The sequence below is a fragment of the Bos grunniens genome, chromosome 2 (assembly GCF_055505025.1).
Source record: "Bos grunniens cultivar Pamir isolate PY7600 chromosome 2, Bosgru_T2T1.0, whole genome shotgun sequence".
Taxonomy (NCBI): domain Eukaryota; kingdom Metazoa; phylum Chordata; class Mammalia; order Artiodactyla; family Bovidae; genus Bos; species Bos grunniens.
The window spans coordinates 132,223,534-132,240,750 of NC_141166.1; the positions used below are offsets into that span (position 1 = coordinate 132,223,534).

Here is a 17,217-nt window from a genome sequence, read left to right on the forward strand (position 1 = left end):
TCAGAGAAAAATACAACACACTATCATTTTTTTCACTTTCGGGTGTGGTCTTCATATAATTTACAACTTCTTTATGTAGTGAGTGCCACATACCCAACATGCCAAAATAACAAAGAGCCATCAGACCCTCCACTGGCAAAAAGTCCTTCATGAACAGGATGCCAGGCCACAGCTGTAAACAAAAACATAGAGAAAAACAAAATTATTAGGATGTCAGAATTCTACAGTGATAGAATGAGAAGCATATCATAGCTACTGACCTGTAGCTTCTTTCTTATGACCTCGGAAGACTTGAAGCTCTTCTTTCAGATTTCGGATGTCGAAAAGTTTACAGAGGTGGTCACGTGATGCTGTGAGTAGCCAGTTGCCATTGAGATTTAATTTCACTTCCATTACTGTGTTTTTATGGGCATGACTAGAAACAAAGTACCAAGAAAATAATCCTTGGTCAGAATTCAAAACAAGTGTAAATCAATGGTCATTTTCTTGAAAAGCACACGGTAGTCAAGATGGAAGAAGTTTGGCCTAGAAGTAAAGCGCATGTAACATTACAGGACTACCGTTAAAATATACATGAAAGAAATAGGTCAAAGACAGAAATAATGTCCATTATCTAAGCAGTTTTTACTGACCAATTTAAAACAGCAGCAGAACTTCAACTGGGTAGAAAATTTTATCTGTGAAGCAAGGAAAGCACTTGAACACATAAATTAATATACAATAAAACTCATTAAATTTTAGAAATTCAATAACCTGCTCTTATTAAGTCAAACGTTAAAAAAGAACTTGAGACAGTTTGAGGGTTAATTTGAACTAAAGACTCTGCAACTGCTGAGGCCAGGACAATACACGTCTCCTAGGAGCACCATTAACAACGTGTTCTATTTGCTCGTGGCCACTGGAGCTGTGCAACAAAGCAGCCTTGCTGCCAACCAGCTCACTCTGGACATGGCTCAGTTCTCAATCAGAGGGACTAGGAAACAGCTGCTTAGTTGGAAAAAAAAAATCAACAACAATCAATCAATATTAAATGAACTGTGAATGTTCACAGATGAGTCAAAGAGAAAATTTTACGATGTGGCTGCATTGTAACTAAACACCTCAGAAAAAAAAAATTAAAACTGATTTAAAAACAGAGGGAAAACTTCTCTGTTTCCCTCTGTTTTTTCCCTCCCTACCTCTGAAGAGCTGTAGGGAGAAGGAGAAAGGGGGCTGTCTCACACGTGGCACACATATCAACTCTACATAGTGCCAAGTGTATCAGTGTTATGAGTAACCTAGAGTGGTAGTAATAACCACCTCCTCCCTACCCCTCACCCCCACGATACCCAAATTAAATTTACATGTATGTGGGAGAACAAACATCAAGCCTGACTTGATGAGGAATTCAGAGAGAAACCATATTTAATAAATAAAAGGCCTATAGATAAGAATCCATCTACTGTCTACACTACTTTTTCAGGAATACATGAAAGGAAAGAAGGCTAAGAGTTAACAATCCAGTCAGCTGTGCTCCCCTTTTTTTAAGGATCAAGGTGGGGTTCCTATCACTTACAGTGTTGCAAGACTCTGCCCAGTCTTGGGATCCCAGAACTTGATTGGCTGTTGACTATCTTTACTTCCTGAAACAACTAACCCTTTCGTTGGATGCCAGTCTACACACTTCACATCAGCACCGTGCCCTGTCGGAAACAAGTTAAGATAAAAACCTAATCAGCATAGATATTTAAAACAGGACTCCATTCTAATTTAAACCAAAGTAGAGAAATCTATTAAATGCTTTGATCCTAGTGCTCAGTCTTCTTAAACTTTAAAATGCAACCTGTCCTATGCCACAAGGCACAGGAACCATTTCTCTTCTGGAACTATTCTCACTTACTTGCTGGTAGGCCAGTCAAGACTTTTTGGAAGCTTTACCTCTCAGGCCCCTGTATATAAAGCTTTTCAAACTTTTCATGATCTTCTGTGTATTATCCTAAGTATTAGAAACAACTCTTGTTCACTTTAGCTTTCCTACTTTGCAGCAGTCCCTACAGATCTTAAGTTATAAATCCAGACATCATCACTTTCTAGACGTGACAATAGGAAAAGCATTCCATCTTTCTGATATCATTTCCTGAAATATAGAATGAGAAAAATAATCCCTGTTTCACTCACACTTATGTCAGATGAGATGATAATAAAAGCTAGACAATCAAGTGCTCACTATATGATAGGCAGTGTATGAAGCACTTACAATCATCACCTCTTTAAATCCTCACAAAATCCTGAGGAAAGCTGTTCTCTTCAACAAGAACAGGAGCTAGAATCTGAACCCAGTCTCCTGGATTAGGGATAGTAGTTCTCTTAACCACTGTAGTTACTTCACACGCGTAATAGACTAAGCTTACTAAAAATCACTAAAGCAAAAATCAGAATTTACAAAACTGAAAAAAAAAAAAAAAAAAAGAGCATGATTTTTGAAAACTTGGTTGCCATACAAAAAGAGCTTCAAGAGTATTTTATACAGCAAATGCACTAAGAAGCAAATGGAGAGAAGTAAACAGCATTTGAAATAGCTCCTTCTCTAACCTGGATCAAATCCAGCTTCTATGAAGTGGGAAGGAGGAAGGATACAGAAGAACAGAAAAATCGGGAAGGAAGGAAGAAGAGATGGTTCTAGAGGCACTGGAGAGAAGGGGAATTCGCACCTCAAATAGGCAAGGACTTAACTAAAGACCATCCCTGTGCTAGTAAGCACTCAGAAGGTACCAACTATCTGGAGAGCAGTTTGGCAATGTGTATGAAAAAGCATGAAAAAAAGAGTATGACCTACAACCCAATAACTCCATGTCTCAGAAATGATCATAAGGATATAATGTGTGTCCATAAAATTTGATTTGTAAGGATATTTACTGATATAGTTTATTTTTAAATGCTCTTGAGTAGGAAATATACTACAAATTAAATTTTAGTATGGCATATGTGCTCAATAGAATATGATACACCTATTATAAATGATTTTATAGATAACAGCATGATTAAAGTGATCATGATACTAAGTTTATTAAAAAAAAAACTGTGTATAGCATTCCTGATGCTATCACTGTAGAAAGCAAACAAATTAATAACATGAGGGACTGTGTGTCCAGCTACATAGAGGAAAAAGGCAAGAAGCCTCGATACCAAGCTGTTACAATATTAAACTGAACAGTAATTTCAAGGTAATTATTTCTCTGTCTTCTGCTTTTATATTTCCTACAATTAATATATATTATTTTGTAACCAACAAAGGGAAAGGGAAAAGAGGTTTTGTTGTTCCCTTAATTTTTTTCATTAAGAGCTAAGGATGGAAAAACTGGATAGAAATATAAATCAAGCTCCCAGCCCCTTGCTTGCCTTAAGAACTTTAAATCTTATTAATAACTTTATCCTTAAAAGATATGACCAGAGAATTTTAAAACTTTATGGGTCACTATCACCTAAAATTTCATATTGTATAGATATGTATTTTCATATTGTATTTTTATCAAATTTGAGTAGAAAGTGCATGAGAAAGTATTTTTTTAACTGTGATGCACTATGCAAAAAAAGTTCATATTCTCAGCAGTCACCTCTACCTCACTTTCTCTGAGACACTTTTACTACATAAAGAAAGTATATCTGTTTAAAAACGTACATGCAAAAACAAACCCCCCCTAAAAAAAACCCTATCAACCCATAAGAAAGGAACAACAAAGTATATTTTAGTTGCTTTACTTTTGTTTTTGGAATTTTTCTGAAATATTTAAATAGAATTCAAACAAGTGAGAAATCCCATTCATCCCTTTTTGTTAAATGAACTTGAAAAGAAAGTGAAAGTGAAGTCGCTCAGTCATGTCTGACTCTCTGCGACCCCATGGCCTGTAGCCTACCAGGCTTCTCGGTCCACGGGATTTTCCAGGCAAGAATACTGGAGGAGTGAGTTACCATTTCCTTCTCCAAGAGATCTTCCTAACCCAGGGACTGAACCTGGGTCTCCCACATTGTAGGCAGACGCTTTACCGTCTGAGCCACCATATTCATATATATCACTAATATAAGTCAAATTGGTCTGGACTGATTCTTGAATATTATTTTATTGGTCACTGTCCCTAATAATAAAAATAATAGCAGTAGCAAACACATATACTCCTTATGTGTGGTACTACTCTAAGCAGAGTATGTATACTGAGCCATAATTTTACATCTGATTACAAAGCACAGATAGGCTAACTAACTTGCCCAGAATTATACACTTGATATGTGGCAGAGCCGATATATGAATGCAACAAGCTGGCTCCTAAGCCACTGCTCTTGTCGTCTACTCCATACTGCCTTATTACATGTGAAAGGTCAGCTTGAGAGTTACAGAGGAAAACAAAAATATGTACCTTACTACTGAATATCTGCTTTTCTATGCATAAAGACTCACCAAAGGACGGTATATTTCAGACAGGGTACTGAAATACAAGGGGGACTATGCAAATCTTTTCATTATTTTATCTTTGAAAAACGTACATATATTATCTACTTAAAAAAATAAATACAAATAATCTAAGAAGATATGTACAATAAGTATGTGTAGCTTGCTAACCTTTGTGGCTTAAATAGACACACACACACAGAGGACACACACGTGCTGAAAATACAGACCATGTGTCTGAGAGGACACGCGAGAGTGTGGTGACAGCAAGTGCCACAAGCGTGAGGGCTGGGCATGGAGGGAGCACGGGCAAGGGCAGCTCGCTGTGTGTCATCTGCTAACTTTAAAACACTGAAAACAAATGGTCTTTGGAGAAAAAAAGTCAATTAAAAATTTTAATTTACTTAATGGATTGATTACCTTTATGAAATCTTTACAAGTAGTGTAAGTCATTTTCATAATTTTTCATGAAAAAGGAGAAAATAGATTGAGCTGGCATAGAAGGAAACTAATATGCAACTGATTCCTTCCCCAGGAAAAAAAGTTACTGAATTCCCAATGAAGAGACAAAAACTACTTCAAATGATGAAATTCTACCCTCTCCTGTCAATATGACACATTTAAATCCAGAAGAATCAAACAAGTAGAAATTTATCCTAAGAAAATAATTTTAAAGGATTTTTTAAAACTTAGTTTCAAAACATGGTATTTGAAACCTTGTTCATAATAGTAAAAAAGTATAAAATAGTTTAGAAGTGGAATGACTAAATCAACTGCGCCACAGCCCCCAAACAGAAGAAACGTACAACTACTGCAATGAAGCTTCTGGGGACAAAGACAAATGCCCTGAAATAAAGTGGACTTTTAAAAAGCAAACTATACATGCACAAACTATGCATATGCTGTAAAGATGATTATAAAAATGCACATAAACAATTATTATAAAAATGTACATACAGATAAGCGGGAAAGGAAAATTATACTGGAAATTGTGAGAATAAAGGTAAGATTTTTCTATCCACATTTCCTAAAATATTGTGGTTTTAGTCATAAACAACATGGGTAGATACTGTGTGTATGAACTTTCTGATGTGCTTTTAAAATGAGAAAAAAATGCAAGCTACTTTGCTAGGTAATATCTTATCCATCAAATTGGCAAAAATTAATTTTGGTGACACAGTGTTAAGATGGTTGTTTAGTCACTAAGTTGTGTTCGATTCTTTTGCAATCCCATGGACTAGCTCTCCAGGCTCCTCTGTCCATGGCACTTCCCAGGGAAGAATGCTGGAGTGAGTTGCCGTCTCCTTCTCCAAGGGATCTTCCTCACCCAGGGGTTGAACCCATGTCTCCTGCACTGGCAGGCGGATTCTGTTAATGAGTTATAGACATTTTATACACAACTGGTTGAAAAGGAAATTAGCACAACTTTCTGGGGGCTTTTGGCCCAATCAAAATGTTTTAATGCTTACAGCCTTTAATTTTGTAATCCCTCTGGTAGGAATCCACCATGTTTGCAGCTGTAAAAAGCACACCAAGATTTATATTTAAAGGTATTTATTGGACCTTATTTGAATTCTAAAACTGGAAACAATCTATATCAATAAAGGGCTATTTAGAAAAATTTAGGTACATCAATATAATTCAATACAATACAGCTATTAAAATTGAGGTTGGAACTGAAAGAGGAAACGTTTTGGAGTGACAGACTTTATATCTTGATTATGGTGATGGTTACAAAAATGAAGCAATTGGAAGGAACTTTTTGGAGGGACAAAAATGTTATATATCTTGATTATCATGCATATATTTGTTAAAATTCATAGAACTGTACACCTAAACAGGGTAAATGTTACTATACATAATTTATATCTCAATAAACCTGATTTCTAATATCTTAAGCAGATTTTAGCTCCATTTGTAAAGAAGAAAACATAAGCTGTTAATAGTGTAGGGAGAAGAAATGGTACGGGTTTAAGAAGCAATTTACTCTTCTATACTGATTGAAATCTCCAACATGTGCTTTTATTACTCTATATAACGGCAACTGCCTCTGGTTTCCTTCTATTCAAAACTCAAGGACTGACTGACGCCAGTTAGCACTTGGGTTTGCCAGTACAGAACTAACCAGTGCCTAGGGTCCCAGGGAGATACACTTCAGAGCCTCGGTGGGAATGCAAGTTTTCATTGAAAGCTTTTGGACTTGGTATGACTGAATTAAGTTCAAAGATATTAGGTTTTGTGACCTAGCATGCCATATATAAAAACTTAACCTTATATAAATTATTATCTCATGGAAAAATGACTTGAGTCCCAAACACATGGCTTATCAATTTCAACCATTATTCCTACAGAATGCCTATAAAATAATTTTTATTATTTCAAAGATAATTTCAGGATAGAATCATTCAAAGTGCTTTGTTATCCACAAACATGGAAATTTCAAGAATGCAGTATTTTTAATGCTAAAGCAATTAATATATATATATATCCACATGACAAATTTTTATTGGCCTAGTGACCTAGATATTTTAGAAGTAAAAACATCTTGCTAATGGCTCAAGATTTTAGGACTAAAAACTTCTTAACAATGAAAGACCAAATATTTTTTAAAGCAACATTTAAATGTTTCAGGTTTAAGCTTATAAAAAATACAAAGATAAAACTCTCAACAACACCAAACCTGCTCCAGATACTATAAAGGAACAACGTGTAGATCTGTAGGGTACTGATGGGAGTCTACAGGTAGATTGTAGCAAACACATACAATCATCATTAGGATGGCAGAGCTTTAAGAAGCCAGTGATGCAGGCACATGGTTGCCAAATAAGAACTCTAGGATCCCTGAGAAAGGTAACAAGGATCTTGGTTGTAGTAGCAGTAGTAGTGTTAGTCGCTCAGCAGTAGTGTTAGTCGCTCAGCCGTATCCAACTTTTTGCAACCACACAGACCACACACAGACAGAGTAGCCTGCCAGGCTTCTCTGTTCAGGAACTCTCCAGGCAGGAATACTGGAGTGGGTAGCCGTTCCCTCCTCCAGGGGATCTTCCTGACCCAAGGACAGAACTCAGGTCTCCCGCATTATAGGCAGATTCTTTCCTCTCTGAGACACCAAGGAAGCCCAGCTTGGCTGTATTTGACAGCAACTAGAAATGGAGGCTGTGCTTGAAGAAAGATTTCAATATTGATACTTGGAGGTACAACTGCCAAATTCTAATATATCCCAGTTGCAACTCATCAAATGAAAAATAAGACTGTCATGATAAATCTACATGTGAGACTCCTTTTGAATGCTTATAAACACTTAAGAATTTAACCTGCACTGTTCAACATAGTAGCTATTAGCCACATGTGGCTATTTAAATGTTTTTATACATCCCTCAGTCACACTACCAACATGTCAAGTGCTCAACAACCCCATGTGACTAATGACTAGCATATCGGAAGCATAAATATAGAATATTTCCATCACCACAAGAAGTCCTATCGGACAACACTGATTTAGACATTTATTTTTTAAAAAAACTTTCTTCTTAAATCTCCATAATCACATTATTTTTATTTACTATCTCAGTTACAAAATGATAGCAACAACAAAAAATTATCTTCAATCAATACTTGAACTAGTGAAGACCTGCAAAGTTATAAAGTCTTGTAAAAGTTTTACAAGAGAAAACTGAGGCCTATTTGGGTTAGTCCACTGACCACTGGTAGCCAGGACTGCCTCCTTCCCATGTCCAATCTTCCCTTCACCTCACCAAATATAAAACATCCATATAAAGGGGCAAAGAGTTTCTTTTATCAAATTTTGCTTGCACAAATGTAAATGAGGAGGGTGCAGAAGGAAACCTTCTAAATATCTTTCCATCTTGAAAATATGGAAAGAATTTAGGGGTGAAACCTAAACACAAAAATAAGAATTACTTTTACCTGAGAAGTAATCACATTGACCTTGAAGAGCAAGGTCCTGTTAAATGTGACAACCATGACTCAACTCCACCCAAAGAAATTCCATATTAATCTAATCATACATTATCAAACTTAAGTTTTGAGGGCAGTGAGTTCTGCATCATTTCTTCGGTAGCTAAACATTCCTTCAGGATCCTCGCTAAACGAATAGTGACAGAATTAGCATCTCTGGGAGACAGGTAGCATTTGCTTTGTGGGTTAACCAGTGTCTGACACCCAGAATTGTTTAGCTTATTACTTCATACACTTGTTTGCAGAAAGAAACCATTAATTGTGCATTAGAATTTATACTGAATGGGGAGATTAATAACTTTACTTATTCCACCTGATTACTCTTTCACGCATTCATCTATCTTTCACTTGTTCACTAACTCAAAATAAAGGTGCTCAACAGTACTTATTGGGCTCCTATTACAGGGGCTCAATCTCTAAAGTAGGTGATTGGCAAACAAACAGAACTGAACTCTGGGGAAGTATCTGTGGAACCACAAAGTCCAGGCACAAAAGCTTTTAAGAAAGTTAATGCTTAAAAAAGTTTTCTGAATATAGATGGAAATTAAGCCAGCAAAAATTAATACAGGTTTTTTAGAGATAGCTGTCCACAAAACAAATAAAAAACCTTTTTAAATAAGTGTCACGTAACTATCTTGAAATAAGGTGCAGAATGCAGGAAAAAAAACATTTTCCTAATGGTAAAATGTTTAGATGTTATTGTTTTTAAAGGCTATCCTAGAAATATAACGCGGAGACTCTTAATAAATCCTAAAATTTTAGGAATAACAGGATAGATGTCCTTAGCTATTTGGTGAACAGCTCTAGGCTTATTTTTGTAGAAACTGGAGGCTTCCTGTTTATTAATAATTTCCTATCCCAGAATCTGGCGTGCTGCAATTCATGGGGTCACAAAGAGTCGGACACGACTGAGCGACTAAACTGAACTGATTCCAGAACCATAAAGTATGGTGCAGTGAAGGCTAGAAGCCAACAAAGGACTAAGGTCTGTTTTTGGATCTTCCCTTATAGGAGCTTCCCTGGCCTCTGTGAAACTGTGTGTGAATTTAGTACCCCTATGCATTTTAAGAACCTCATCTCTCTTTCACAGCCTCACCAGACCCTAAGGGACCTATTAGCCCACATGGGTAAACAGCCCTGCCTTAAGACAGTGCATATGTCCCAAGGCTTGGTGAACAGTCTGAAAAGCAAGATACAGAATTTTATTTGAAGGTCAGAAATAGCGTCCATTTCCCCATTTTATTTTTCCTGGATCAGATCATTATGTGAACAAATCTTAAGAAAGTTTTCTTTCATACATAGCTTACAAAACACCAAGATTTTCTAATACAGGAAGGGAAAAAAGCAAACAAAATTCAAGTACCACTTTGCACAACATTAACAGTTGAAGAACTGCTATTCAAGAAAGTGTGTCAAACATTAACAACAAACTTAAGCTACTTTCAGCCACAAAAACAGAAAATATAACAGTTCAGTTTAAGGCAAAGGGAATGTGTAGTCATGGTCCATAGCCAGACATTTCAGCAGATCAGCAGAATTAAGAATTTTAAAAATTAAGGAACATTAAGTTACTTGTACATTGGTCAATGAATATGCGATTTATTAGCACTTTTACCTTCCTTTTTTGTAGGATGATTTTAAACTTGATCCAACACTGAACATCAATTGGGAGTAATTACTATCTTTGTCTTTTAAATCTAGAAAGGTATGTTAGTTTAAAAAAAAAAAAAAAACCTATAAAATTAAATGGAAAAATAAATAAATAAATTAATTAAATTAAATTAAATGGAAAATAAATTTTGGAAAGAGTACACCTCTAGGCAGTGCTTACACAAAGCATCTCCTAAGCAGCAACAGTGTACATAATCATGGGTAAAGGGTTTCTCTGGTCAAATAGCTGGGCAATGCTGAATTTTAAAGACTGACAAGTTTCTTTCCATGTCTGAGGGCCTTACAAGGCTTTCAGTGTATATGACACATCTGTAGGTGAGAATTTGACCATGAGTCTTTCTTCCTGAATACTTCCAATACTTCCAAGCCCCTCAAAAGACTAATCTGCAAAATTCTGAAATGCTAGCTGAAATGATGAATGGAAATTCAGGTTAGCAGACAGTTTTGGAGCAGGAGAGGAACAAGTAAAAGGCCCTTTAACCATATCTGTAATGTGTACTTCTTTTTAAAATTCATAAATATGTAAGCCAAAAGGTAAGGGTTTGACAGAGCTGAGTGGTAACACAGAAGTGTTTATCAGGTTATAAAAAACTGTAGAAGATATAGTGTCAGAAGAGCATCGGGTGTACAAACAGAAAAACTCATACGGAATAGGAAGTAGATACATCATAAATTTGCCAAACTTCTACTTAACGTACATATTTAATTTGCATATGCAAGGAAAATGGTTTCTGTATGTTTGTACCATGTGCTTATATAGTACTGACAAAAGCTGACCTAAAAGAAATTGTCAAGTACTTTAAAAATTGAAATCAAACACACATAAAATTAATGCCATGTAACTACTTCTGACAAAATGAAAAAAAAAAAAAAGAATATATGACTGAGTGCATAATTTGAGTCCAATTAAAAATTTAAAGTATTCAAAAAAAAAATTTAAAGTATTCAAAAAATACAAGGCTATTTTGGAGAATATTTATCAAAGAAGATTAAAGAGAAGGAATGCAACAACCAAATATTCTTTCAGCCTCATTGCTGATATACTCCCCCATTGATGAATGTTAACAATAAATATTATAAAGCACTTCAGCCATTTATTTGTCTAAGATGGGAGATAACTGGTGTCTCATCCAACACAAAAACCAGCAGCAAAGTCCTTTATAAGAAAGGGTACACTGGGGGGGGGGGTGGTGTCTGTGTGTGTGTGTGTGTCTGTGTGTGTCTGTGTGTAATTAGCTAGTCAAAGGTTCTCTAGCAAACATTTCTATGCATATACCCAATTCAACAGTAATATACAGATGGTACAATATTCTTTTAAAGGGTCAAGAAAAAAGCATAGTCATTGTTTGAAAAATTGAAAGAAAATGTAAAAAAAGAAAAAAAAACTTTAAAAGAATCAATAGGACTACCAGAAAGAGCAGTCCTATGCAATATTAATAATAAAGCTAATTAATGCCAGAAGATACCTTGGCCAAGAATGAAGATAACTCCTAATTGAAGCTCCTAATAAAGAAGAAAAAACAAAACCATTTACAATGATACCTTTGGGTACTTCAAAGGTAAGCTTTCCTTCTGAAAACAGGTAAAACTATGATTCACCCAGCTGAATGAGACCATTTAAAGAGACCATTTTTTTTAAGTTGAAAGTTTAGATAGATAAACACAACACATAATCCAGGTCAAAGTACAGTTTATTAACCCCAGGGCAATCATAGCCATGCACAGTATCAACTGTACTCTGAATCTCTTGAGTTTTGCCAGAATCTTTTTGGGAATATTTGCACACTTTTGGTAAATGTGGTTCCCTATATAATTCTGCCCATCTACTACTACTCATGCCTTGGAAGAAAGGAAGGTAACAATGGCAAAGTTAGAGAAATTTATCTATATCAGAACAAAAAGGTTATGTGAACCCCTAAATACTGCTGGGGTAAGTGTATATCACACGAGTCCCAGAAGGCTGTGTAATTTCTAACTACAATTAGGAGTTTTTTCCTACAAAAGAATATTCAGATACAGCCGTACACTCTAATTGGATCTTGATCATTATTTTCATTTCTATTTCAAAGCAGAAATAGATAATGGAGAAAACCTCAACTGGAAGCTTGGTCATGTTATCTAGTTTCCATCATAATGAAAACATATTCCAATAAAATAAATATCCATTAGTTCACAGTGATATAAATAAGAGGAGGAGAGCAGCTGAATCACTCATACATGAAAATTCCAAACAACTTAGGTTTACCCTCAAGGATGTGGAGCATAATTCCCAATGCTTTAGGTGTGGGCTGTGCTTCATGACTTCCTTTCAAAGAGAACTGTATGGAGAAACGGGAAAGAAGTCGCCTTACACTGGAGAACTCTGACAAACACTGCTTCAACATGGTGATCAAAGTCAACATTAAGTCATGCTGACAGTATACACCTCATATTCTGATGTGACAGAAGTGGCACTTTACCTCTGTGAATCTCCTCCCCAAATTCCAGAACACCACACCAAAACCAGTCATGAGAGAAATATCAGATAAATCCCAATTGAGGGCCATTCCACAACTACCATAAAACTTCTCATCAAAACATTGGCAGCAAGAAGACACAGAAACAAAACCTTGATAGTGCTAAAATGAGAGGGGCAGGCAGCTTGGAATCTAGGATTCTGTATCTAGCCAAAGACTCACTATAAATGAAGACATATAATAAATTTTCAGAATTTCACTCATAGATCTCAGAAGTAAAAAAAAATTAACTATTCCAGAAATGTGGAAACCAAGTAATGCTTATTAGGAAATGTGAAAATCCAAAACAGCTCAAATTAAATGTAACATATTATAAAGAACACCATGATTTCCTCATGGAGGTGTTTAAAATTTGCCATCTTCTTGTACTTGAATGAATGATGAAAAGCTCAGAATTCAAAAACAAACAAAACAAAAGAGTGTTCTTGGGGAAAACAACAGATGAGTGTTTTATTTTGCCTCCCTCTCTGAGCAGTGTCAAGAGTGAATTATACAGATTCTCAACTTCACGTACAATCTACTATATTTACTTCCCTCTGGAAGAAATAATCAAGAGATAAAATGAGATTTGTCCAACAGGCCCACAGGTACAGTGTCAGAACAGTTTCATTTGGAATCAAGGACATATTAAATATAATTTATGTAGGTACTATGTTTAGTGTTCATGTGCTATACAAGGGTTAATAGTGAAAAGATTTGTAGTAAACCATCTGTTTAAACCTCAGATGTCATTTACCAGTTCTGGCCTTATATAATTTACATAACCCTTGCTAAACCTTAATATTTTCATGTGTAAAATGGATTACTCAATTATTGGGGGCAGTTTCAAGAATGAAACGAAATGTATGAAGCATTTAGCACCATGCCTAGCACACATTTTGAATAGTCAAATTATAAAAGTTCTTTATTTTGATTCAATCTCTTCCTGGAAAAAGCTCACCACAAGGACAGATTTCCATGTAGAGTTAGTTGTTCAGCAAGAGCTGTCACTACCATGGACAGAGTACGGGAAAGCAGAAAATGGTCCACTGGAAAGTACTTCCCAAAAGTCAGACTTCTTAAGATTTTCCTAAATTTCAACCTTCAAATAACCCATGAGTTCTAATTACCAATACCCAACCTAAGTATTAGACTTGATCTAATGCCATTATTTTCTCAGAATTGGAAGACCTACAAAATTGAAGTCATCATTGCATTTATTATATTATGACTGTATTTTAATTAACTAAGAAAAACAGGTAATACATTTGATGACAGATAATAGAATAAGTAAAATTATGTACCCAAGCTCCTTCCTAAATTACTTTTAAAAAATTTACAGTGGATGTACTTATTCCAAGACTGTCACTGACTACAAAATTTATGAAAATTTCAAAAAACTTCAACTTAAATGTTGACATGCTCCAAAAATAGATGGGTTCATGATGAATAAACCAGAGCAGAAAATAAAACCCATAATACAGAATGGGCTGCTGGGGCCTTAAAAAAAAAAAACAAAACAGGCTCTAGGGACAGCTCAGTGACAAAGGCTGTGATACTATAATGAGGGTAATTACAGAACTCTCCATAGAGCAACTTGTCCAGGCTCTCCTCCTGCCTTCCCATTTATATAGAACAGCTGCATTCAACTAAAGCCAGACAATGGCTTTCTAAACAAAGCAAAAGGTAGCTGGGAAGAAATCCCAGACAGGACTTAAAGTTGGAGAGGAAAGCACAAAGCTTGTGCCAATGCCACACTATGACCCTGGAGAGAGGAAAAAGAAAGGAGAAGTGAAAAAGAAAGAAAGGGGAGGGGAGATTAGATAGGAGAGGAGGAGGAAAGGTGAGGGGGAAGAGCGGAGGCCCATCCAACCAAGAGTGAAATAAACTGAGGACTCCATCTCAGAACACAACACACTTACTCTGGCAATTGTGGTAGTTGCCTGTTTACGCCAAGACTGTTCTTCCCCATTTAGTTCACTACCCACAAACATACACCCGTGAGTGTGGCACACACAGAGTCTATAGTGAGGTCTACTATGGACAGAGGAGTGTTCTGGGCAAGTCGACTTTCTCAACTGCAAAAGAAATAAAAGACTGACTTTTACTAACCAACATAAATTTTCATTTAAATATTTGGCCAACTAAGGATCACTGGACATTTGAGAAAAATCAAACAGGAAGAAAGACCAGGAAAAAGAAACAAACTCAAGTGATTCTAGGGACAACACAGGAAGAACAGACCTAATCGAACTAAAGACACATATACACACACCTGAGTTGTTATGTGAAGAGTTTTAAGGGTACATGCATTTCAAATAAACAACAAAACAAGACTACCATTAAAAATGGAAAGGCCAGAGAGCAACGAGGTCTTGAAACTAAACATGAAGTGGATAAAATAAACATTTCACCAGAAGGGTTGAGTATCAGATTGGGCATGAAGGAAGACTGTATTCTGGAAGATAAAACAGAAGAAATCCCCCAGTTCTTAGAGCAAAGGACAGAAGCAGAAAATATGAAAGAAAAGGTAATACAAGGCAGATAGCTCCAAGAGGTGAACACTGAGATCCCTAAGACAGCAGAGATATTGGGAAATGATAATCAAAGAAAGACAAAAATTGTTTGAATGGAATAAAGATTTGAGATTGCACATCAAAGTGAGAGAAAGAAATGAAATTTAAATTAAAAAAGAAAAAAGTCCACAGAGAAAAAGAGATGATTTAAAAAACATTCAGAAGGGAAAGCCAGGTTACATACAAAATAATGAGAACTGGAATAGCATATGATTTCTAATCAGCAGAACTGAGAGAAGGTAGTGGAGGCCTTTAAAATTCTGAGGGAAAAGGATTTCAAATTCACAATTCGAAACCCAAACTATAAGTCAAGTATGATGACAAATTATAGACCTCTCCAGATGTAAGAAATCTGGTATTTACCTCTCAAGCACTGTTTGAAGGTGGTGAACAGAGTATATCTTTTACTAAACTGGGAGGCAGGGAGTGGACTTAATAAGGAAAGGCAAAGAAGTCCCAGTGTGTCTGCAGTTGCAGGCACAGAAGACAATCAGTCCAAATCAGAGCAAGAAGTCAGAGAAACAGGTGAAAAGTATCTTCAAAAGCAAAAACAAAATATTTACTGTCATCGCAGAATTTAAAAACTTCCTATGATAAAGGCTTTTAGTGCCATTAAGAAAAGAAATTAGAAATTTTCAGAAAAACTAAATTATGACATTATTTTAACAGTTTATAAGACAACAGTTAAGAAAACAGACTCACTTGATCTTGACATTCAAGTAGGACAACTTTTAACTGCCCACACAGTTTATTATAAATCTGATAACACTGAGATCAGTAGGATCATTCATAGTCACAATTCTACTTATTGGTTTCTTTTTTTTTTAAGAATGTTCAGTAGTTAAAAATCCTTGGGAGTGTTTGTTTGTTTTTAGTGTTTATTTTTAAATAAAGACAGATAAAAAAAGGTAGAAAGACATTGAGGGCATAGATTTCCTTAGGTAACAAAATGGTGAGTCAAGGAATGTTGTATAAAGGTCACGGCCCCAAAAAATAAAGAACTAAGAACATTTAAAGCTATATGAGAAACTATCAAAGCAACCATAATTTAAAGGGTACATGCATTTCAAATAAACAACAAAACAAGACTACCATTAAAAATGGAAAGGCCAGAGAGCCAACAGGAGGTCTTGAAACTAACAAAGGCATGACTGGTGGTGTCAATACTTGAAATTCTTCACCTTTCATGATAGGAAGTAAACAGGTACTGTGTCAGGCAGATATACCAAGAAATGTATTATTTTAAATTCTGATGGTAACCACAGAAATAAACAGTTTAGGAGGACTGTCCAAATTCCATCCCTCTGTGGTGCCGGAGAAAATTCTACAGGTGCATTTTATTTATAAATTTGTAAAATAAGGTTAGGAATTTCCCTGGTAGTCCATTGGTTAAGATTCTGAGTTTCCACTACAGGGTGAGTGAGTTTTATCCTTGGTCAGGGAACTAATTAAGAAACCACCTGTCTCGAGGCACGGTAAAAAAGAACTCCCAAAATAAACGTAAATAAAATAAGCTTACATTTTTAAATGGTAGAAATTTTCTAAAATGTTAAGCCTACAGAATCTATAATTTTTGGCTGGACCATAATAACATTCTTAATCATTAATGATTCGAAGATGGTGAGGAATCTCAGAAGTATCTTTCAAAAGAAAGTTTGAATGTTATCCATTAAGTTTCCTGTTAGGATTCTATCATAAAGGAAAATTTACATAAGTGGGAACAACCAAAAGGTACAGAAAGCTTGGTGCACAACTATGGGAAAACTTCTTGCAATTCCTAAACGCCTATCAATGATAATGGTGAAATTAGCTATGATCGACACATGCTATGAAATGTTATAGAGCAGTTACCTGAGAAAACGGGAATAGTAACAACATGAAAACATGATCATGATATACTGTGTTGTGAGGAAAGCAAATAGCCGAATAATACATGTAGTATAACCTCATTTTAGTAGGTTTTCTTCAACGTCTTTTTATAGATGCATAAGAGTTGCAGAAACATTCACACCAAACCATGAAGGAAATAGTGATTATCTCTCGAGGAGGGGGAAGACACTGACTTTTTACTTCT

General features: G+C 35.7%; 1 protein-coding gene across 4 annotated transcripts in view; it reads right to left on the reverse strand.

Annotated features, from left to right (window-relative positions):
- WDR33 (WD repeat domain 33) overlaps positions 1-17,217 on the reverse strand; it is a 109,798-nt gene that overhangs the window by 18,164 nt on the left and 74,417 nt on the right. For all 4 annotated transcript variants that reach the window (XM_086362435.1, XM_086362409.1, XM_086362418.1 and 1 more), the window contains 3 exons: positions 1,556-1,682; positions 261-415; positions 94-172 (listed from right to left, as the gene is read on the reverse strand). In XM_086362435.1, the coding sequence (XP_086218561.1) occupies positions 94-172; positions 261-415; positions 1,556-1,682 (361 nt within the window). The remainder of the gene's footprint in view (positions 1-93; positions 173-260; positions 416-1,555; positions 1,683-17,217) is intronic.